This window comes from Pygoscelis adeliae, unplaced genomic scaffold (assembly GCF_000699105.1).
Source record: "Pygoscelis adeliae isolate BGI_AS28 unplaced genomic scaffold, ASM69910v1 Scaffold117, whole genome shotgun sequence".
NCBI lineage: Eukaryota > Metazoa > Chordata > Aves > Sphenisciformes > Spheniscidae > Pygoscelis > Pygoscelis adeliae.
In genome coordinates, this window is record NW_008825270.1 from 5,252,245 (window position 1) to 5,274,157 (window position 21,913).

At 40.2% G+C, this 21,913-nt stretch overlaps 2 protein-coding genes across 2 annotated transcripts in view; one reads left to right on the plus strand and one right to left on the minus strand.

Annotated features, from left to right (window-relative positions):
• Positions 1-17,017, plus strand: part of CKAP5 (cytoskeleton associated protein 5) — a 43,981-nt gene extending 26,964 nt beyond the window's left edge. Inside the window, 16 exon segments of the mRNA XM_009329718.1 lie at positions 315-464; positions 857-1,060; positions 2,330-2,465; positions 3,284-3,477; positions 5,314-5,486; positions 6,635-6,808; positions 7,248-7,368; positions 8,073-8,252; positions 8,713-8,900; positions 9,314-9,389; positions 10,178-10,366; positions 10,470-10,607; positions 11,145-11,228; positions 11,322-11,481; positions 13,211-13,365; positions 14,593-17,017. Of these exon segments, the coding sequence (XP_009327993.1) occupies positions 315-464; positions 857-1,060; positions 2,330-2,465; positions 3,284-3,477; positions 5,314-5,486; positions 6,635-6,808; positions 7,248-7,368; positions 8,073-8,252; positions 8,713-8,900; positions 9,314-9,389; positions 10,178-10,366; positions 10,470-10,607; positions 11,145-11,228; positions 11,322-11,481; positions 13,211-13,365; positions 14,593-14,847 (2,577 nt within the window). The 3' untranslated portion in view covers positions 14,848-17,017.
• Positions 17,018-18,404: 1,387 nt separating this feature from the next.
• The window catches only part of F2 (coagulation factor II (thrombin)), a 10,085-nt gene continuing 6,576 nt past the window's right edge, over positions 18,405-21,913 (minus strand). The window contains exons 10-14 of the mRNA XM_009329719.1: positions 21,639-21,806; positions 21,127-21,300; positions 20,795-20,973; positions 19,108-19,178; positions 18,405-18,689 (exon numbers count right to left, since the gene is read on the minus strand). Of these exons, the coding sequence (XP_009327994.1) occupies positions 18,546-18,689; positions 19,108-19,178; positions 20,795-20,973; positions 21,127-21,300; positions 21,639-21,806 (736 nt within the window). The 3' untranslated portion in view covers positions 18,405-18,545. The remainder of the gene's footprint in view (positions 18,690-19,107; positions 19,179-20,794; positions 20,974-21,126; positions 21,301-21,638; positions 21,807-21,913) is intronic.

Sequence of the window (21,913 nt, forward strand, 5' to 3'; positions counted from 1 at the left end):
GAAATTCTATTACTTAAAACATTCATATTATTTGTAACTTGCTAGTAAATAGACCTATCTATTGCTTAAAAACAACCACTTTAATTAAGTGCTAATAATTAAGATAATGGCCTAAAGATAACCACTCCACACAGAGAAAATTTTTCATGTAAGCCAAGGTGAGCAAACACCACTGAATTTTTCCCATTACTTGTTGATAATGAGACGACTTTGAAAACAGATTCTAAAGCAGAATTAGAAGGGATGCGATTTACAGATTCTTTCACGAAGAAAAGGTATTGCTTGCTTTGAGTTCCAAATGCTGCCTTTTACAGGTGTTAAAGTGGAATTTCACTACTCCTCGTGATGAATATATTGAGCAGCTAAAAACTCAGATGTCCAGTTGTGTGGCCAAATGGCTACAGGATGAGATGTTTCATGCAGACTTTCAGCACCACAACAAAGCACTGGCTGTTATGATTGAGGTGAGTTTGGATCTGTGGTGGTAGATGACATTGTATAGAATTATTCTCTGCTGTGAAAGATTCTGCTTGAATTAAAATCAAATAGGAATTCTCTGAGGAGCTAGATGTCGTTGTTCTGTGAAGTTGAAACGTCAACATATATAGAAATAATTTTCAGAGGAATGGTGAAATTGGTATTAGTATTGTTTCTTGGGAAAACAGAAAATTCCTCCCCGGAGACTTCTCTTAGAATTTCAGAAAGCTGTATAAGTTAAAAGTGAGTACTTATGATTCTAGGAATCAATCAATAAAAGTAGACTGTCTTATCAGGCACAGCTTTTCCTTATTCTCTGTTCTTTTCTTGAACAGCATGTTTCATTTTGCACACTTTTTTTTTTTCCCCCCCCTTCAAGCACTTGGAGAGTGAAAAAGATGGAGTCATCAGCTGCCTGGATCTGATCTTAAAATGGCTTACCCTGCGGTTCTTTGATACCAACACAAGTGTTTTGATGAAAGCACTTGAATACCTTAAATTGCTTTTCAATTTGCTGAGTCAAGAAGAATATCACCTTACTGAAAATGAAGCATCCTCTTTCATCCCATATCTTGTCCTAAAGGTATGGTTCGTTCTACAGAAACTAACCTTATTTTTCATGAGGAATATAGCAGGATACCATCAAATGCTGTAATATGTTCATTCCAAATATATTGTGAATGGCATTAAATCCAGTTGGCGGCCAGTCATAAGTTTCCCAGGGCTCAGTACTGGGGCCAGTTCTGCTTAATATCTTTATCAATGATCTGGATGAGGGGATCGAGTGCACCCTCAGAAAGTTGGCAGATGACACCAAGTTGGGTGGGAGTGTTGATCTGCTCGAGGGTAGGAAGGCTCTACAGAGGGATCTGGACAGGCTGGATCGATGGGCCAGGCCAACTGTATGAGACTCAACAAGGCCAAGTGCCGGGTCCTGCACATGGGTCACAAGAACCCCATGCAACGCTACAGGCTTGGGGAAGAGTGGCTGGAAAGCTGCCTGGCGGAAAAGGACCTGGGGGTGTTGGTCGACAGCCGGCTGAACATGAGCCGGCAGTGTGCCCAGGCGGCCAAGAAGGCCAATGGCATCCTGGCCTGTATCAGAACTAGTGTGGCCAGCAGGAGCAGGGAAGTGATCGTGCCCCTGTACTCGGCACTGGTGAGGCCGCACCTCGAATACTGTGTTCAGTTTTGGGCCCCTCACTACAAGAAGGACATTGAGGTGCCGGAGTGTGTCCAGAGAAGGGCAACGAGGCTGGTGAAGAGTCTAGAGAGCAAGTCCTATGAGTAGCTGCTGAGGGAACTGGGGTGGTTTAGTCTTGAGGAAAGGAGGCTGAGGGGAGAGACCTTATCGCTCTCTACAACTGCCTGAAAGGATGTTGTAGCAAGATGGGTGTTGGTCTCTTCTCCCAAGTAACAAGCGATAGGACAAGAGGAAATGGCCTCAAGTTGTGCCAGGGGACGTTTAGATTGGATATTAGGAAAAATTTCTTCTCCAAAAGGTTTGTCAAGCATTGGAACAGGCTGCCCAGGGAAGTGGTTGAGTCACCATTCCTGCAGGTATTTAAAAGACGTGTAGACGTGGTGCTTAGAGACATGGCTTAGAGGTGGACTTGGTAGTGTTAGGTTAATGGTTGGACTTGGTGATCTTAAAGGTCTTTTCCAACCTAAATGGTTCTATGATTCTGTATTGGATATTTGCCTTTAAAAGCCATTTACCCAAAAGGATTTTTGCACTGAGAATAATTCTGGCTTTCCTAACATTATTTAGACTAATCAACAGTATCAGGAGACTGTTTAAAATATTCTGTATTTTTTCTGCCCTTTTTTTTTTTTTTTACTTTTCCACTAGGTAGGAGAACCGAAAGATGTCATCCGCAAGGATGTACGTGCCATTCTGAACAGGATGTGTCTCATCTATCCAGCCAGCAAGATGTTCACTTTCATCATGGAGGGGACAAAATCCAAAAACTCAAAACAGCGTGCAGGTGGGAAATGGCATGATGAACTGGGCAATTGCAAAGTACTTGGAATTGCTTTGTTTTGCACCTTGAAAAACCCAGCATAGTAACATTTGATGGAATGTGAGATTTGCTTATGTATAGCACTTTATATAAATGCTTGTAAGTGTTTAAAGGATCGGATTTTAAAGTAGTATCATCTTGCCTTTTATTTTTGGTGTCTGTACCTTCCAAGGACAAGCAATTTGTTAAATTGCTATCAGCATTAAGATTATGAGTCTCCCTTGAGTAGGCTTCTTGTCTTAGTGAAACAGTAGTGGAGAGAACAGTGACAGTACTGTTGTCCAAGTGACTGAGGGAATCAGTTCATCTGATCAAGACTTTGGAAAGAAATGCCTCTACACTTGTACACCTGTCTCAACTTTGTTACAGAAATTTTGTGGTATGGTGTTTGTAGTTCAAACAACTCCCTAGTCACCTTGAGAACATCCTGATATAACCAGAAAGTTAAATTACACACACATACATACAGCATCGCAAGCTCACAACTGTCTAAACTTACCTAGATGTGAAGTTAACTGTAACATTGCTCATATATGGTAATGGGAAATATTTGAAGGGTGTAGGGATAACTGACAGCTTTTAGATGCTATCTGTGTGAAGTAGTCTGAACCTTTAGTTTACTGTTCATCCCATAAATCACCTGGAGTATATCTATCATTAGCATTATGATTGACACTTCTCTACAGTGAATGTTCAAGTTGTGCAAGCAACACAGAAATTGGGAGGGCTCTTTTCCCAGCAGCTTTAAACTTGAATGTGCACGTGTCATTTTCTTCCTTTAGAATGCCTGGAAGAGCTTGGATGTCTGGTTGAATCATATGGCATGAATGTATGCCAGCCAACTCCAGGGAAAGCCTTAAAAGAAATGGCAACTCATATTGGTGATAGGGACAACACTGTGCGCAATGCTGCACTCAACACCATTGTGACTGTCTATAACGTTCATGGCGACCAAGTGTTCAAGCTGATTGGAAATGTGAGTGTAACTGGAAATAATTTTTTTTTTTCCAAATCCTCACACTTTTGTAGGGGATTAGCACTCTTTTGCTTGCGATTGGTCATGGTACATCTTGCTGTTGGTGTCGAGCATTTTGTAATGTTGAAAACAACTTGCTACACCACAAATGCTCTAAAAGTTAGTTGGTTAGTTCCTGATTGTGGGATATATAACATGGGTGTTCATGAATGAAAAAGTAAATTGAAGAAATGAGCAAAACACTGACTTTCATGGGAATTAAAGTGTTTATAAAGAGTAACTTGCTTTATAGTCGACTGTATAGGTAACGCTTGTGATTTAGAATGATATTTGGATAACTTATTTGGCCAAAAAAGGCTAGTTGTTGGGGCTCCATCCTCTCAGCTTTTTTTTATGTCCATCTCCACCAACAGCTTTGCAGTTGAAGTCTGATAAGTTTGGGTTGTTTGCTTTGTCTTACTGCACTCCAGTGCCTAAGGCTTGTGTCAGTACAGCAGCAGTACAAAGCAACACAGTTTTGTTCTCTGGAAATCATACTTAACTATGTCATCTAAAATGCAGTAAAAGTTAAAGGTGGCAAAACAAGTTTCCAGTCTCCAGCAGTTCAGGAAAGCTAGTTCACAGTGTTGTCTACGATTACTGTGCATAACAGATTAAGTATACTGAATTCTAACCTGAATCAAGAGCTGTTAGACCACTTTTTTTCCTGTTCTACTCTCTGAATTTGTGGTCTTGGTAATGTTTCTAGCAGCACTTAAACTGATTGGAATATGATAAATTAATGCCTGTACAAATTTTTTGTGTTGTGTTATATGCTATAGTGCATACAAGCTATTAGATGGATATTTTCTGGCGTATGATGAGCAGGGAAGCAAGGCTGCCTCTCTTTCCCCCCTCCCCTTCCCAACTTCCCAAAATGTTGAAATTTAATGTGACTTATTTTCCCTGGTAACCATCTCCATGATAATTAATGTTGCATTTTCATTAACATTTTAGATTCCTGTCTTATTTTAACTATTGTTCAGAGTGCAATTTGTCTACTCCTTAGTGTTGAATAGTCCGTTTGCTTTTGGATTTTCGAGGTTAAGAAAAGAACTGTAGCACCTGAACCATTTAGCCCCTTCTAACCATGGCTTTCTGAGCTTCAGTATGGTCCATCTAGTCCCAAAATGTATGGCTTTTCAGGAAAAATTATTTCCAAATCATAGGTATGCTGGAGAGTATTTCCCACAAAATTGTCACGGCTACTTTTGTTCAAATGTAGTTATTGGTAACCTCGGTCCTGTAGGTAAGCATGTAAATATGATTCTTTTCAGCGCATGAGTTGGAGTGTTCAGTTGGCTTGCTTTGTGTTCAGGTTGAATTATAAGTACATTGAACAAGTTAACTGTTAGAAGGACTCTGGCTTCTGTGGCAGGGTTCGTAGTGTTAAAGCATTGCCTGGGCTCCTAATAAGGGATATAGAAAGGTGGGTAGGGATTTTTGTTTGGGTTTTTTGTTTGGTTTTTTTTTTTTCAGAAACACAAGCAACAGTTGGACACACATGATAGTACCATAGTTTGAATTCAAGATGACTTGTTTCTTGGAAATTATGTGGGCTAGAAATAGCTGTATTCAGTATTACAGCTTGTCAACATGGGTTAATTAGCTCCTGAAGTAGCATCTGGCAGTCCAGAGTGGCCCTATTAGATTGCTGCTGGATGGTAGTATTGACAGTTCCTACCCTTGCTATTAGAGAACTTCAGTCTGCAATAATAAGTGGCATACCTCCTGTAGGTGACTGAGATTTCTAAAATCCATACAACTCAAATTGAGTGAAAGCGTTGTGTGTTATAGCTTTCTGAGAAAGATATGAGCATGCTGGAGGAAAGAATAAAACGGTCAGCCAAGAGACCGTCTGCTGCTCCAGTAAGACAGGCAGAAGAGAAACCTCAGCGTACTCAAAACATCAGCACTAATGCTAGCATGCTGCGGAAGGGACCAGCTGAGGACATGTCCTCCAAACTCAAGTATGTAATGATACATTATGGTCTGTGGCCTGCATAGTGTATGTGCTAATATCATGTCTGGCGATGTTATCTTAGTTCTTGTATCATCATCTTTGCATGTTGTGAAAATTGGCCAAGTAATATAAAACAAAATGTCTGAAACTTTTTTGTCTTGTCTGTCTTGAAATCTTTCTAAATGGTCTTGTGCCTTTTTTCACTGCTTCTCCATGGACAGAATTATGTATCGCACTTATAGGATGTAAGTACTGCCCACTAACTCCTTGGTAGCAAGGCTCTTGTATCTTTCAATTTCTATCCTAGTCATCCCTTCCTGAGGGTGTGACAGGTTTACTATGGCCAGTTCTAGGTTATTTACAGGTCTCTGACTTAAAGAAAAGAAAGAAACCAAAAATACGGGTTTCTGCCAAGGTGACTGCAGGCAGAGGTGGCACTTCCACGTTAAGCAGCTGTTAGAAATATTGGGAGAACTTCCTGTGTGTTACATTGAACTTGGTGTTGATTGGACCCTGTTCTTAACTTGTTAGGGCAGACATACAGCACAGAAGTGGATGAGCACGTGTGAATCATAGAGCCTGGGGCAACAGTACCAGAAACAAAAAGCTCAGAAACTGTATTCCTTGCCATCTGCTCATTATCTTGGAATAAAAGTCCCTGTTGACAACTATATATTAGAACATTTCCTTGAAAAATCTAATATGCAGCACAAGTCACGTGGGACGCTGGGAGTCCTAGGTTCAGATGAGCTGGCAAGGTTGCTATGTACGTACACATCCTATCCATCATTTAAAAAAAAAAAAAGCCACTCATTAACTGTAATGCTATATTCCATTAATACTACTTTAAACTGTGCTAGATATCTCTCAAAATGAACCAGTGCATACCTATCATAGATGCAGGGAGTCTTGTGGTGGGTTATAAGAGAAACTAGGAAGACAAGTAACAAGCAGCTGCTCTTCTGGCCTGCAAAAGCTTGTTTACCTTTCCCCCAGCCATCAGTAAAAAGGGGTTATTAGGGGGCTTGAATGAAATCAGAACTTCAAAATTGTGCTATTGTATTATGAGAGCTTTAGGGCTACCAGTGGATGCTAGTGCTAGTACTCTCGCCTCTTGTGTATATATAATAAACACCTCTCCCCTGGTTTCTATAGCCAAAATCGCAACATGGGCAGTCACTCTGAGACAACGCACACAGTTCCACGGGAATTTCAGCTGGATCTTGATGAAATTGAAAATGACAACGGTACTGTCAGATGTGAGATGCCAGCACTTGTACAGCACAAGCTAGATGACATCTTTGAGCCAGTCTTGATTCCTGAGCCTAAGTGAGTCTAGTTTTAACGCCTAAGTGAAACCAGTAGGGCTATTTAAAAACTATTTTGAGAAGCTGAATTGACCATGCTAGCTTCTACGTTCAGACTTGTTTACACAAGAAGGTAGTGTCAGCTAATTTGAAGAGAGATGTCAAAGCGACGGTCTGTTGTACTGTTTTGGAATCTGGAGAGCAGTTATTTCTAATGAAAAACCTGGGTTCTGCTTATGTGTTTTTATAGTAAGAGGATCTTGAGTTTGTAAATGCATCATCAGCGTCTTTACAAGTAGTGCAATAGATATGTTAAAAGGAATGATTCCTTCCTTGAGTATCCTCTGAAGAATGAAATTCTTTTCCCTTGTCTGTAAACCGTCGTTGAAATATAGCAGTTCTGTGTAAATTAGAGCTATCTCTCCAATGAATAATGAATCCCGTTTTCTTTAACTGTTTAGAATCCGTGCTGTGTCCCCACACTTTGATGACATGCACAGTAACACAGCTTCTACTATCAACTTTGTCATTTCCCAAGTAGCCAGTGGTGATATAAATACAAGCATCCAGGCTCTGGCACAGGTAAGTGAATTAAGGTAACAACTAATCACACTGTACTAACCTATTTACCTGCGAGGGTGATGAGTTGCACTGTGGTGGAGCAATCATGTCAGGAGACGTGGACTCTGCTCAGAATCTCCCTGATGACAAAACTAAGTGCACAGGGGCCATCTGACTCGCTTTAGCAATAGAAATTCTACTTGGAAGATGTAGAATACACTCTTAACATAGAAGCACTGAGGGGGAAAAAAAAAACATGTATCTGTTTTTGTCAAGTATCTGTGCTATAAGTTTGAAAAAGCCAGTTAAGCCGGTGAGACTTAACTTTTAAATGTAAACTGTTTTACAGATCCACAGCAAAAGAATTGTCTTGCCTCATAGCTTTTACATGTTTCTAGGGTGGCTTTAACTACTTAAAAGTATTTTATCCAGAAGATTTCATAAAGCTGTTAATTCCAGCTGCATTCCATAATGCAGCATTTCATGTTTTCGTTTGTGTGCAGGATAGGATTGCAGTTCTCTAAAAGATCAATAATTGGTTGTATTGGAATTAACAATAGGAGTCTGTGGCTACTGATTTCAGGTGAAAGCTTAGAATATAAGTGCCTTAGTAAATGGACTGGTCAGGGCAAGACCTTTCCTATAGAAGAGTTTTTAAGTTATAGTTATTTTGCACTATTTGCATTATGTTGACTTTACTTGGGTGTTTTGTTTTTAAATCTTAGATTGATGAGGTTCTCAGACAGGAAGACAAAGCAGAAGCTATGTCTGGCCACATCGATCAATTCCTAATAGCTACATTTATGCAGCTTCGGCTAATCTACAATACACACATGGCAGATGAGAAGCTAGACAAAGATGAGATAGTCAAACTTTACAGCTGTATTATTGGGAGCATGATCTCGGTAAGGCTTTGAACTAAAAGTTAAGGTGAAGAGCAAATAATTTCTATGCAGACGTTGCAGGAGAATGGAATGTCTGTCCTGTACCTAGGTTAGTTTACTGTTGAGTCTTATTTGTGAAGGTTTGTTGCTAATTGCTCACCAATGCACCTTTTGAGAGGGAGTGGGGAATGAGAAATTGGGGAAGGGAAGAAGGTCTATTTGTTGCTTCTACGGAATACAGCTACTCTAACGCTTTTATTAAGCTGTTTTAATATGCCTTACCTGCTGAGTGCTTAGTTGGTGGCCTAAGTATTTTCAGAAGTCACTCAGTAGAAATTACTTTCTTCTAGTTGCATTTTTATTGTTTAATGCTGGGGGGGGATGGGGGGATGTCAAATGGTTTGACAGTGTAGCCTGGAGAAACCCCTACGTTAAAGCATTGTGTGCAGGGAAAATTTCTAATACTGTCTTCAATTTGTAGCTATTTCAGATAGAGAGTCTGGCTCGAGAGGCCTCCACTGGTGTGCTGAAGGACCTAATGCATGGTCTTATTACATTAATGCTGGATTCTCGGGTTGAAGACCTTGAGGAGGGTGAGCAGGTCATCCGATCAGTCAACCTCTTGGTAGTGAAAGTTCTGGAAAAGTCTGACCAGACCAACATCTTGAGGTATATAATGAAAATTGTGCAGTTACTGCTTCTCTTCACCGTTCTTGTGTGTTCCTTGAATGACTGAGTTTGTTATTCATTCTGTAAGCAAAGAATGATGTGTGTAGAATCATTCAGCTGGCTAATGAAGAGTTATCACTGATTGTCAGTGGTGATCAGAATTTGACTGCACAATCTGCACAGCTGAAGGCAGGCTAAACGAACCAGCTTAGTATGATTCTATATGCTCTGTAGTTCAGCAGACTGCCTCTTAAACTCTTGTAACATACTAGAAAGAAAGAGCGAGCTGTTACACAGTGTGATGTGAACTGCTGGGCTAACCCCAGTCTCTGGTGTGGTATTCTGTGGGGAGCTGGCATCTTTTTGTGTGTAGCACTTTTCCTGTGTAACTATTACAAATTTATTCCTTCTAGTGCTCTGCTTGTTTTGCTCCAAGACAGTCTGCTAGCAACAGCCAGCTCTCCTAAGTTTTCAGAACTTGTCATGAAGGTGAGCCTGTAGTAGAGGTTTTGAACTTACTTGGTTTATCTGAATCAACTTAGTTGAAAGAACAGATATATTTTTAAAAAAAAAAGTGACCATAACGTGAAATATTTCTTATAACTCTTATAATTATATCTTATAATTAGATGTCACGTATAGTGACTTCTTGTATGCCAGAAGGGAGCTTAACACCTGCTACTAGTTCGCTGAAGCTTGTATATACTAATACACACTCCATACAGAGGTGTGCAATCACCTGCTGGGCTTATTTGCTTAGGCACAGCACTGTACTATGGATTCAAACAGTCCCAGGCTGGAGCTGGCTTGTATTTTGTCATGTCTAAGGATAGGCAGAGTGAACATGCAAATGTCTGCACTTAAAGCATGGGTGTGATCTTTTTTTATAATACAACACTCTTTTGTAACTGGCACGATTTAAAGACAACTTTAATGATGTTAAACCTAAAGAACTGGTGCTGTGCGTGGGTGTACATAGCATATACGCATTATCTGCTGAAATTTCTTCACATAAAGCATTCAATCTCCTGTTTTTGGTAGAGAAGTCAGCACTACTTTCATGCATCAGCTCTAAAGAAGGATATGGATACAGTACAGCTAGTTACAAAGAGAAAGCATATACCAGTGCAAATATAGCTTGAGCAGACAGACATGGTGCATGTCTGTATGTGGTAGCTGAGTGAAATGGCTCAAGTATAGTTTTGTATAATCTTTCCTTGTATAATTAAATGCTTCTTCCTTGAGTTGTCTTGCTTTAAGTCAGCCTCTTGTTCCAGTGTCTGTGGAGAATGGTGCGTCTTCTTCCGGAAACCATTAATAGCATCAATCTGGATCGGATTCTACTGGATATCCACATTTTCATGAAGGTCTTTCCCAAAGAGAAGCTGAAGCAATGTAAGAGTGAGTTTCCTATAAGGACACTGAAGACACTGCTTCACACCCTGTGCAAGCTGAAAGGGCCCAAGGTCAGAGTAGTTACTAGTCATGTACTTCTAAACTGGGTGTTCATGCAGTCTCTAAAGTTTTTCCTTTTTTTTTAATTTATTCCCTTTTTTCCTCTCCTTATAGATCTTAGATCATTTAACAATGATAGACAACAAAAATGAGTCTGAGCTGGAGGCTCACCTGTGTAGAGTAATGAAACACTCCATGGACCAGACTGGAAGCAAAGCTGATAAGGATACAGAAAAAGGGGCTTCTCGCATAGTAAGTAATGTAAATGTGTTGATGGGGAGAGGGAATGTAAGGCAATTTATTTAAGAAACAAGCTTAGTTTTTGTGATTGTGGAATATGAAGTAGTAATTGCCTTTCAAACATGCAACTAATGTTGGAAATACTCTTCTGGTTTCACTTTTATTTATGGCTGTTTTGGGAACTTGCAGTGTGTTTCTGTTACTCACAGAATGTTCAGGTAATATCCCAGGATGAAGTGCTCTCGAAGACATTCAGGTGTGCAGCATAGGTTTTATGCATGATACTGCATTTGATCTACTAAAAGTTAACCATACCCAAAACAGGTTTTAAGCACTGGCTTCTCAGAAGGAGTCCTACAGCTTGATGATGTCCTTACTCTCATTCTGTGTAAACAGTGGCTATGTAAAACCCTAATTGCTTCAAGGTTTTCTTCATCTTGGAAGCTCTGTATCCAGCTAGCAGGTCTTGAGAGTACTGTGGGTTCGTCATAACTTCCCTTCATTTTTATTCACTTTGTTTTAGAAGTCTCCTTTTATTTATTTCTTTAGGAGGAAAAGGCTTCGAAGGCCAAAGTTAACGATATTTTGGCAGAAATATTTAAGAAGATTGGCTCCAAGGAGAACACTAAGGAGGTAAGTGCTCCCTTCCTGCAAGGGAGAAGGCATGATACATTAGAATGGTGTATGCAGCAGTTGTAGTAATGGACAGGAACTCTTCCCTCCCAGGGTCTGGCAGAGCTGTATGAATACAAAAAGAAATACTCTGATGCAGACATTGAGCCCTTCCTGAAAAACTCCTCTCAGTTCTTCCAGAGCTATGTTGAAAGAGGCCTCCGGCTGATAGAAACAGAACGGGAGGGGAAAGGACGCATTGCTGCTTCTACAGGTACATGTTATAGCAAAACTGATTTGATTTATGAGAAGCAGAGATATAAAGAGGGCAGTTACGTATCTATCCCCTGGTAGAAACTAATAATTGCAGATGCTGATGGACTTCCAAAGTGAGTCACGTATTTTTCTTGGCACTTGTGTTGCTTCATGAGGCACCATTTGCAGGGACTATGCATTCTTAGTTTACAAAAAAAGATGTTGCAACCATCGTCACACTAAATGTAGAAAACATCTGAAAGGCTTGGTGAACAAGTGGTTCTAATTCGTATCCTGTAGTGTGGGTTGAACATTAGCCTATGTTTCATGTGTCTGGTATCAAGAATTGTTTCTGCAAAGTATACAGCTGGTTTATAACAGCAGCAGCTGTTAAGTTCTCCTTTTACCTTTTGGTTACTAAAATGGTCCAGGAGGTATTTTTGGTAGAATATTGTTTACTGTGGAATCGAAAAGTTTATTTTAAATAACTTGAACTCTTTCTACAGCAGTCATTGTGATTACCCCTTTCCAATAAATCAGCTTTATAATTGGATAAATTACTGTAAAACGCTTAGTTTGTTAGTGAGTCTTTTCATTGCACGTAAGCACAAATGAATATTTAATGCAATATTAGGGAGGGAATGTGACAAATTATTAGCTGACAAGTAAAAACTGATAGTCTGGCAAAACTACCTTTAACTTTCATTTCTTTCACATTTCACACTGTCCTGTGAGACTTTAGCCTTTTCTCCTACTACTGTTCCTTCTCCTATCCCTGTATTGTAAATTACTTTAGGAAGACAATGTAAGTTTCTTTCAGAACCTCCTAAATGTGTCTTGACTAGATAGGACAGAAGATTCTACCTTTCGTCCTAAAAGTCTGTACAACCAAGAAATGTTAGTTCAACAGTTAGAGATTTCAAAACAGAATTTATGTGCCCCAATTTTCTTTTTTTTTCCCCTCCCTAACTATAACAGTTTGATGTAATAAAGGATATTGTTCCATCTTGCAACTGTGCTTTATTTAGACTAAAGTATAAATGCTTAACCTTAGTTCTCCTTTTATCTATTTTAAATACCCTTGCAGTAAACTAGTGAAAACAAATCCCTGTCCACACTAAGTCTTAGAACTTGCCATTCATTTCAGAATGGAAAGGTTTTTTCATAATATAAAATCCTTTCCTAGTCTTTTGGTAGGGAAGCTTTGAAAACCTTGCTACATGCCTTCCAGAAATCACTATTTCAGATTGAATTGGAAGAAGCAGCAGCTTTAAGTTACCTGAACAAGAGGTAAAGAGGGGTTAGAATCAGTGGTGAGGTCTGCCCAGAAGTACTACTAAACTTAGAAAAAGACAGAAGACTCCAAATATTTCCCATCCTGCCAATTGCTGAGGTCTCTCTGTTGGACATCATGGTTACTGCTGATCTAGATCAGCATCTTCCTCTCCCTTCACTGTCGTCTTCAGCTGTCAGCCTCAGCACTACTTCTGGAGCTGCTCTGCTGCCACTTCTTAAATGTCTCAGTTTGTTTTCTTGGTTTTCAGTTGTTGTTCTTGCAAGGAAACGAAAGGGCTGATATGCCTATACTAGCAAATGCAAATAGCTTGGTAGTTTGTAGGTTGGTTGATTCTTCATCCATTGCATCTTATTTCAAGGAACTGACCAAGAGGCTTGTAACTTTTTTGGTGTGTTTAATCTTTTTTTTTTTAACTTTTTTTCTCCCTCCCCTCTTCCCCTTTATCCTCCAGGAATTTCTCCTCAGATGGAAGGAACGTGTGTTCCTGCTTCTACCCACACTGTATCATCATCTATAGGAAACACAAATGGGGAGGAAGTGGGGCCTTCAGTTTACTTGGAAAGATTAAAAATCCTCAGGCAGCGTTGTGGCCTTGACAACGCAAAGGTATTGTACTTGACAATCCTTGTAAATCCCCAGGGGAGGTGCTTCATTTGCACTTTTTTTAAGAATTCAAATTATTGGTTTTTCTGTGCCAAAGGCAAATTCTAATCAGAATTTATGATCTTTCATTATACTGCATGTCCTAGCTATTCACTGCATGTCACCATGCCTAGTATAAATGGTTTTAAACTCATTACTTGGCTAAGTAGGCTTATGTTTCAGTCCACTCTGTTTGCAGCACTGGTGTACATGCAGGTTGTTTCTGCAGCTCTGTAGTTTGGTATCTTCCCTTGCCGTGTAGTTGAGTCTCAGAAAGGTTCAAATAACTTAACTACTGTTTTCTAAAGGTTAACATATATTGATCTCTGTTTGAGTTGAATGATGTGGAAATTCTAGATCTTTCTGCTCTGAAACAACCGTAAGAGCTGAATGAAGACTTTGAATGAAGTTTTATATATATTTTGGGTGTATGGATACTGAGGCACAGAAATACTGAATGAGCTTAGTATTGGAAACCTGTGGGCCAAAATTTCTAACAGTTTGATCTGTGTGTTAGGAATCTAGTGCCAATTACTGAAGTTTGCACTCAGCCACATGAGAAGTGATGTTTGGTCTAGGAATAGTCATACAGGCACATCACTGTTTTAACCTTTAACACACACATGCGTATCACCTTACAGCTCTGAGGAGGCGAAAGGTTTCCTAGATGATATAACAAGGTAATTAATGCAGATGGAAGTATCAGTTGGTAAAAGAACAGTAAATTGACACTGTAAGTCTTTGGCAGAGTGTATCTTGCCAATCAATCCAAGGTTCCTCTTCTCATTCCTACAGAAAACTCATTGGCTGTTGATGCTGCGCATGAGCATGAACTTTCCTCTTGTGGTGTTAGAATTCAGGCTGTTCAAGACTGCAGCAGGCCATCTCAGTAAAACGCTGGTCTGATGTGAATTTTTGATCTTTAAAGATCGTAGCTCCTTTGTGTCCCTACTGATATCAAGCTAAATGAACTATTTAAATGATAGGAATTGAGTATTGTAGTTAGCTTTGCATGGTTCTGACTTTGACGGCAACTGACTTTATTGCTGCAGATCACCTGTGTTGTATTGCTCCTTCTCCTTCCTCTGTTTTGAGTGTCTCCTGTGAAGATGAAAAGCCATTGATTATGGTTTGTACTTCTTATATGGCTTTTGCCGCTATCTGTCTTAACACTTCACTCCTCCCCTGTAGCAGGAAGACAGACCACCTCTGACGTCTCTGCTCTCTAAACCAGCAGTCCCTACAGTTGCATCCTCTACAGATATGCTTCACAGTAAGCTCTCCCAGCTCCGTGAGTCACGGGAGCAGTACCAACATCTGGACCTGGACTCCAATCAGACTCATTCCTCTGGCATTGGAACTACCCTGGCTTCACCCTCTTCTGCAGCAGCTAATATTGATGACTTGAAAAAAAGATTGGAGAGAATAAAAAGCAGTCGCAAATAGAGATGCGAGAGAGAGAGCATCACTGTTGCTTGGGCTGTCTTCAGCTTTAGTTTACTAAACTAGAAGTCTTCATAGTTAAATGGCCTCATTTAGGCCTAATGTATACAAACTGGTTTATGTATAATACAGTGGATTTTGGGGGGTTGAGTCATTGTGGCACAAGTATTTGTACATACTCTGCTTCTCAGTGAGCATCTCTTTGACAATAGAAGGCTGTCTGTGTATTAGTTTTAGTGTACAGACCTGTAAACAACCATCCTCTTGCTCAGACTAGTTTCTCATAACTTGTTTTTTTATTTGTAAAATTGTCTTTAAGATCTTTTCCTAGTTCTTAACTCTTAGAAGATCTTTAGTGATTTCACTTTTAATTTTGTGAATTCTTCTCCATGTAATCCTTGAACTGTTGATTCTGTATGGACACATGGCATGAAGTGACTAATTTAAGTGTCTTTTGTAAATAAAGTTTGCATTAACTATACCAGCCTCTGTAGGAACAGCAGTGACTGCTAGTTAGAGAATTCACTCTCTATTCTGGAATGTTAGTGACTGGGCATCTAGAAACTGAACTAAGCTATTCTTGACATGAACGTTGGGGTTTGGATATATTATAAGGAAGATGAGTGAATATATTCAATCTGTGGGTGCAATCCTGAGACTTTGCACTCTTATGAGCAGTAGTGCATTTTTCACATAGTTGCTTTTTTGTTTTGGAATGTGTTTCTGTAACTTGAGAGTAAGTTGAGAATATTTAGTTTGCTGAAATGCTTATTTTAAATTATCTATTCCTTGTGATGCCTTTACCCAGATTAAGCATAGTCCCATCTGTGTACAAATGCTTTCTTTGAGGGAGCCTGCTGCTGTTGATATGGAATAGATTAGCAGTGATGTGCAGTCAGTGGACTCATTTATCCTGAACTCATTTGGTTAAGCAGTCTTTCTCATGCAGGTGGATCTCACCACCACATTCTTTTTGCTCTTAAACATCTGATGTCAGCAAACTCTACTATTTGTGTAACTGTGACACCTGGTAGTGCTAGTCTGTGGAAGCTGTAGCCACTTTTTTTTTGTAAGAATGTCTTCTGATTAGCCTTTTTCAGAAGCAACAAGTATGAAAATTAAGACATACACTGGTGTAGCCTTTCTAGCCCTTTCATCTCTAGGGAGGTGATGTGTTTTCACCTTACTACTGCACTTCCACGTGAGAGTTGGTTGTGAAGCATAAATTGCACATCTGTTTCATAGCTAGAACAGAGTTATTGAAGAGTTGGACAGGCAGGCTTAAAATAGCACACTTCTGCTCTAGATTTTTAATCTCTTCTATGTAACTGCTGCTTTTGTTGTTTGCTCTGTGGACCAGCAGTCTCTGCATTAGGGCCGTTACTGAAACTATCTTGCCTGATTACAGTAAAAATATGGCTTTAAATTAGTACCTGTATAACAGATCTATGCCAGAGCTTTTGCAAATGGCTGAAATCTTCCTTTCGCAGGACCCCTAGGCTGGGGTTGCAGTTGACATAATACTGCTTGGTGCTTATGGTGAGTTTGTACACTGTGATATAGCAGGTGACTTGCGAGCGTTCTCCATCCTGTGTTAATTGACATGATGCCATTCGTTGCTCCACCACCCCGATTTAGTAATTGCAGTCTCCTCCTAACCTGAAGTGGGCATGCACTTTCTTGTGGAACAGCTGTATGACAAGTGGAGGTTTGCCCTTATTGGTAAGTGCTGAGGTTTTGTGCACTTAAATTGGGGCTGTTTGTGAATAGTTGGTGTTGGCTGGCACTAGTTACTGCCACTACCTCTCAATTACTAGCTGCTTTTTGAAACTTACTGACATTTAAATTAATCCATATGTTCCTTTACCATGTCCAGCAGATACTCTGAAGAACTATTTGTTAATTAGCTCAGGATGTTAAAACAGCAATGCCTGCAAACCTGCATACAACTGTTATAAATTTGAAGTTGAATTGGAAGTGAAGTACAGGAATAATTGAGAATCGGAAGATATAGTGCTTACTATGAATGAGTTTTTGCCCTGTGTCTCTGTAGTGTTTGGTTGGACTCAATATCCTGGGAGTTCTAAACTAAAACTTGTGCACATAAATTAATAAAGCCTAATCTTTAGCCCAGACAATATTTAAATAACATTAAACTGAATTTTAAAAATTATTCTTCTGTATTGTTTGTCACAAGTCAGCATTAACAGTGACTTACACCAGAAACTGTATGGTCCTGGTTCCTCTCTTTAGATGTGCAATTTCTCACAGATTATTAGATAGCAGTGAAAGGGTGAGGCTAAAAATTTAAACATTAGAAGGGCTAAACATTTTCAGTGTCTGATGGCTGTGGTTATCAATGACTTCAAACAGTTGTGGAACTTGAGCTCTTGAGGTTTCGTTCTTTGGGTGTCTTTGAGAGGTTGTTTTTATGCTTTCTTTGGACAATCAGATTGGGCTGTCTTCAAGTTGGTTCCCAAATGAGCCATCTTCAAGGAGGTGGCCAGACAGTAATTGATCAATGACTTTGTTTATATCCAACTAATTTCAGATAGCTACATCTACTGTCACTTTTTCAACACAGTCACTCTGCTTCTTAATGCTCTGTATGAAGCATAACAAAATTTCACTGTTGCCTGTTTCTGTGACTTGATGGCACTGTGAATGAGGAATTTTAGGAATATGGTGTCATAGGGAGCAAGGACAGTTTCCAAATCTCATGATTATATTTTAAGAGAAAATTGGGCTGAGCAAATTCGCTAGTCAAGAATGTGTTTACTGCTGTGCTGCTGGGTCCTCAGTGGTCCACAAATTGCTGCTAAAGAGGAGTTTATGAAAGAACTGAAGCTGCTTTTGGGAGTGATTCCTGAACAGGCTTTATAAGACAACCAAACAGGTATAGCGCAGGATGCTTCCATTGGAGGCCCTTTGATAATGACTGTGCATGAATTGCTTCCTTCTGAATCTTGCTACACAGGTGGAAAATACACTTGGAGGACCCAGCACCACCTGCCATGAAGAAAGTTACTGCCATACAGTAATGGAAGTGCTACTTAACGTATTCAAGCCTGTATTCCTCTGCAGGATGAATTGCATACAGCTGGCATCTGTAACTTCTTAAGATGCTAACCTTGCAAACTCTGGTGTTGGTATATTTGTCTGCTATTGTAGCTGAGAACAATGTCTGTCTTATCAAAACAGGTTATAGTTGCTTTACTTTTGATGTTGGTATTGGTGTTCTGTGTAATGCTACAGTTACTGTACGGTGATTATCTCCAGTACATTCTTGGCTCAATTTCTAGAACAGAAAATGAGTTGACTTGAAGGGAGGAAATGGACAGTGCTCAAGGGCACAGTCATGCTTGCTATGACTGACTTAAGGCCATCATCTGAGGTCTAAAATCTGTTGATGATTATAGCTGATAGAAGGGAGAAGCATTTGAAGCACCACAGATAATTAGCAGTACAACTAGTGCCATTCTGTTGGTACTCCTGGCCACTGTATGGCTTAGATTCAAGTGCAACTAAACTCAACATGAACAAAAGGAAGAAGATGGGTTTGAGAGCTTTTATTTTCAAGGGAGAACACTTTCCTTTGAGTTGTAAGGATATAACTCTTTTACTTCAGATCTTCTATGCTTATGTCTTTAAGAAGTGGCAAAAGTGTGCAAAACTGAGAGCAGGCAAGGTAAACGTTTCCTCTATCGCCCATGTTTTTCGATGGCTTTTCGCATCCACTTTTTCAGGCGGAATACATGGGTATAAAATCCATATTTGCCGTCTCGGTCACAGCCTTCTCCCCATGAAACTATTCCCACTTGATACCAACGGTTGTCATCTGGGTTCTAAAGCAAAGAAAAATGGGATTGGCACAAGGAGCAGGAGACTTCCAGAGCTAAGCCTTGTATGCCCCAGCCTGTTTAGTGATGGATACTGCTTTGGAATTCAGACTGGCATCTACTAGATAATGTAGCTTGTTGGAGTAGTTTTGTCTACTCTTAAACCTCTAAGTGAGAATTGGCCATTACTCATGCATTCTGCAGCTGATTTCTGTGTGCTGAGTACAGAATTGAACTCAGTACAGAAATGGGGCTGAATGACTGCAGGATTCATCTCAGTTGCTCCGCTTGGGCATGAGATGGGTTTGCTTCAGCCACTTGGCAGTCTCCATTTCTGCTGCTGTTTTTTTAGGCTATTATGAAAGTTCAGCATAGCACAAACCTAGCTCCATATGTTTTATGAGCTTGAACTTGTTGAACATACCTTCATTACAAAAGGTCCCCCACTGTCCCCTTCACAGGCATCTCCTCTCTGTGAGTCTTCAGGACTGTAACCTACAGGCGTGAAGAAATTGAACGTTTGAGTGTAGGAGGAGTGGCTGGTGTTGGCCATCTTTTCCTTGAAGTATTGCTGCATAAATTTTCTGAGAGCCATGAGATTGCTTACAGTTTCTGCCAACTATTGGACTTAAAGCTATTTTCTAAATTTATATTTTATGTAAAACAGCTAACTGCTTCTGTCTTTGCAACACTTCTGAATCCACCATATTCTGCCATCCTCTGTGCCCTCATTCCTGTTCTTTCATCAGAATTGCTGTTAGTGTCAGCTGTCACTGTGTTCATAGGTGTAGCTTGAGCTACTGTGCCTTTCTCTTGTCTTAAACTTCTGTGTGTAATATTCCATGTACCCTGTTCTTTCATTCTGTTTACTAGAGAGACACATTGCCGTCCTCACTTTCACCTTCCTGTCATTCTGCCGGCTCTGCTCTTTCTCTCCCCCAACTGACTGACTGTCTTCCTACAGTCTTGCTATGAAGAGGAAAGGGATTTCACTTTAATTCCTGATGAACTAGACAGTATCTTTGCATTTTCCCATCACCTGTCTCCCCTTTTCTGCTGTATGTCTGCATCTCAGCTACTTTTCAAGACTTGTCTAGAAAAAGAAACCATAAGAACACTATTGTAAGTATACTCATGAAATTGGCTTCCATCCTAACTCAAGCAATCATACACGTTATTAGATGCGAGCAGCACAAACTCAGTCAAAAATCATTAGAGATTTGCTTGTAAGAACTGATGAAGTCTGCACAAATGAAGAATACAGCAGAAAGTATTAAACAGGTACATAAGTCCATAGTCTCTTTGTATCTTGAATTCTGTGTTCACTTCTATTCTCTCTCAAAAAGTGTAGTGCCAGAAGAGATTTAGGAAGGTACAACAAGGATTATCAGAAGTACAGAATGCCTTCTATATTAGGAAAGATTAAATAAGTGCTCCTCAGTTTGGAAGAGAAATGACAGAGCTATAAAGGGTCCATAAAATAGCATATGACATGGAGAAGAAAAATTTTTTCTTAAGTTATGAGTATAGATGTGTACCTCCTCAAATTTATTGGGAAACTTAACAGAACATGAGGAATTACATTTTTCACACATGCCTAACTAATCTGTGGATCCTCTTGCCACAGAAGTTGTGGGCGTAAGTATGAATAGGCTCCAAAAGGTTGAGACAAGCCAGTAGAGAAGAAGGGGTTGTTTGGCTACTGAGTAGGATAACTGGTGTGCAGCCTTTAATTTAGGAAGTCACTGAACTGTTCTGTATACTGATGAAAAGATAATTTTAGGAAGTCACTGGAGTGTTCCATGTACCGGTGAAAAGATAATTTTATATGTGCTCAGTTCTTACATGGCTGTTGCTGGTATCTGGCAGAGTGGTGCCATTAGGCTAGTTAGCCTGACATAGCATGGTGTTACAAACTTTATTCATAGCTTTAAGTTCTCCAGCCTTCATGTTTTCTGAGAGCTGAAACAGTTCTTATCATAGGAAAGTTATTCTTTATGGAGGGCATTTGCAAATTTATCAGAAAGTAACCTTGCTGCGTGAGCCCCACTGGGAGCACAGAGCCCTTGTCTTCTGTGGCAAGTTGGCCTTGTGTCTCCAGTGCTACTTACCTGCACAGAACATGTTGTCAGTGACTTTAACTTTGGTGGATGCCTTGCAGGTTTCTTGGTCTACAATTGGTATATTGAGCTGTTGCAGAACTGTGGGGAGGTTGCTTGGGCTAGTGGCCCATGTTTCTCTCAAGTTTCCCCAACCAGTTACCCGCCCTTTGAAACCTGACAGCATCAGCCTGTGGAAGGAAGCATGAGTATAATCGAAGGTATTGTACCAGCTTTCTCCTGCCTGGCTCTCTTGCTAATAGTCTAAATAAGGCGTCTTTTTTGAAGGCCCAAAGAAGGCTTTTGTAGCCTGTATTTTTAGGACTGTGGGACAGTCCCCTCACCTCTGCACGACCTCTTTGGTAGGCAGGCAGACAGGATGGATGTATTCACTGAAGATGATGGGTCTCTTCAAGTGCATGAGTGCAATGTCTCGGTCCATGTTCTCTTTCCAGTTGTACCTGGGATGGATGATGATGTTATCCAACAGAGCAATCTTCTCTTGATTCTTTTCATATCTGAAATAGTAATGAAGGAAAGAACTTGCTGTACAATAGCAACTGAGTGTCTTTTGGGGTTCATGATACTCTCGGGTGCTTTGTACTCTCTGAGACAATACTGTCTTTACACTGGAGCGCCCCTTTAGACTTTCCACGCTTCTGCTCTCCCTTTCACTTAACCTTTAGGACCAGCAAGAGCTGCAAATGACAGCTCCATTAGATCCCATTACTGAGAGGCATGTGGCATTGGCTATGTATTTTTCCTTGGATACTGAATGATAGCCCAGCCCAACCTCATCGTATGTCATTACTCCAGGAGGAAGGCTATTTCACTCTCACTTCATCCAGGCTCTTACTTTGCCCTTATGTGCTTGCCAATCCGCACCAAGATGTCATTTGTAGTTAAGTTCTTGTCCCAGGGTGGATAATAAAGACAATGAGCAGCAGTCAAGACCCAGCTGTCACTGATGAGGCTGGCACCACACAGCAGTTCTTGAGGACTCTTTTTGTAGAGCATCACCTGCCTGAGAGACAAGGAGGCAGGAAGATTTAGCAGGACCGAAGGCATGGCTGGCTAAATGTGGCTTGGTGTCCTGCAGAAAGAGCAGAATTTGCAGTGAGCGGGGAAGAG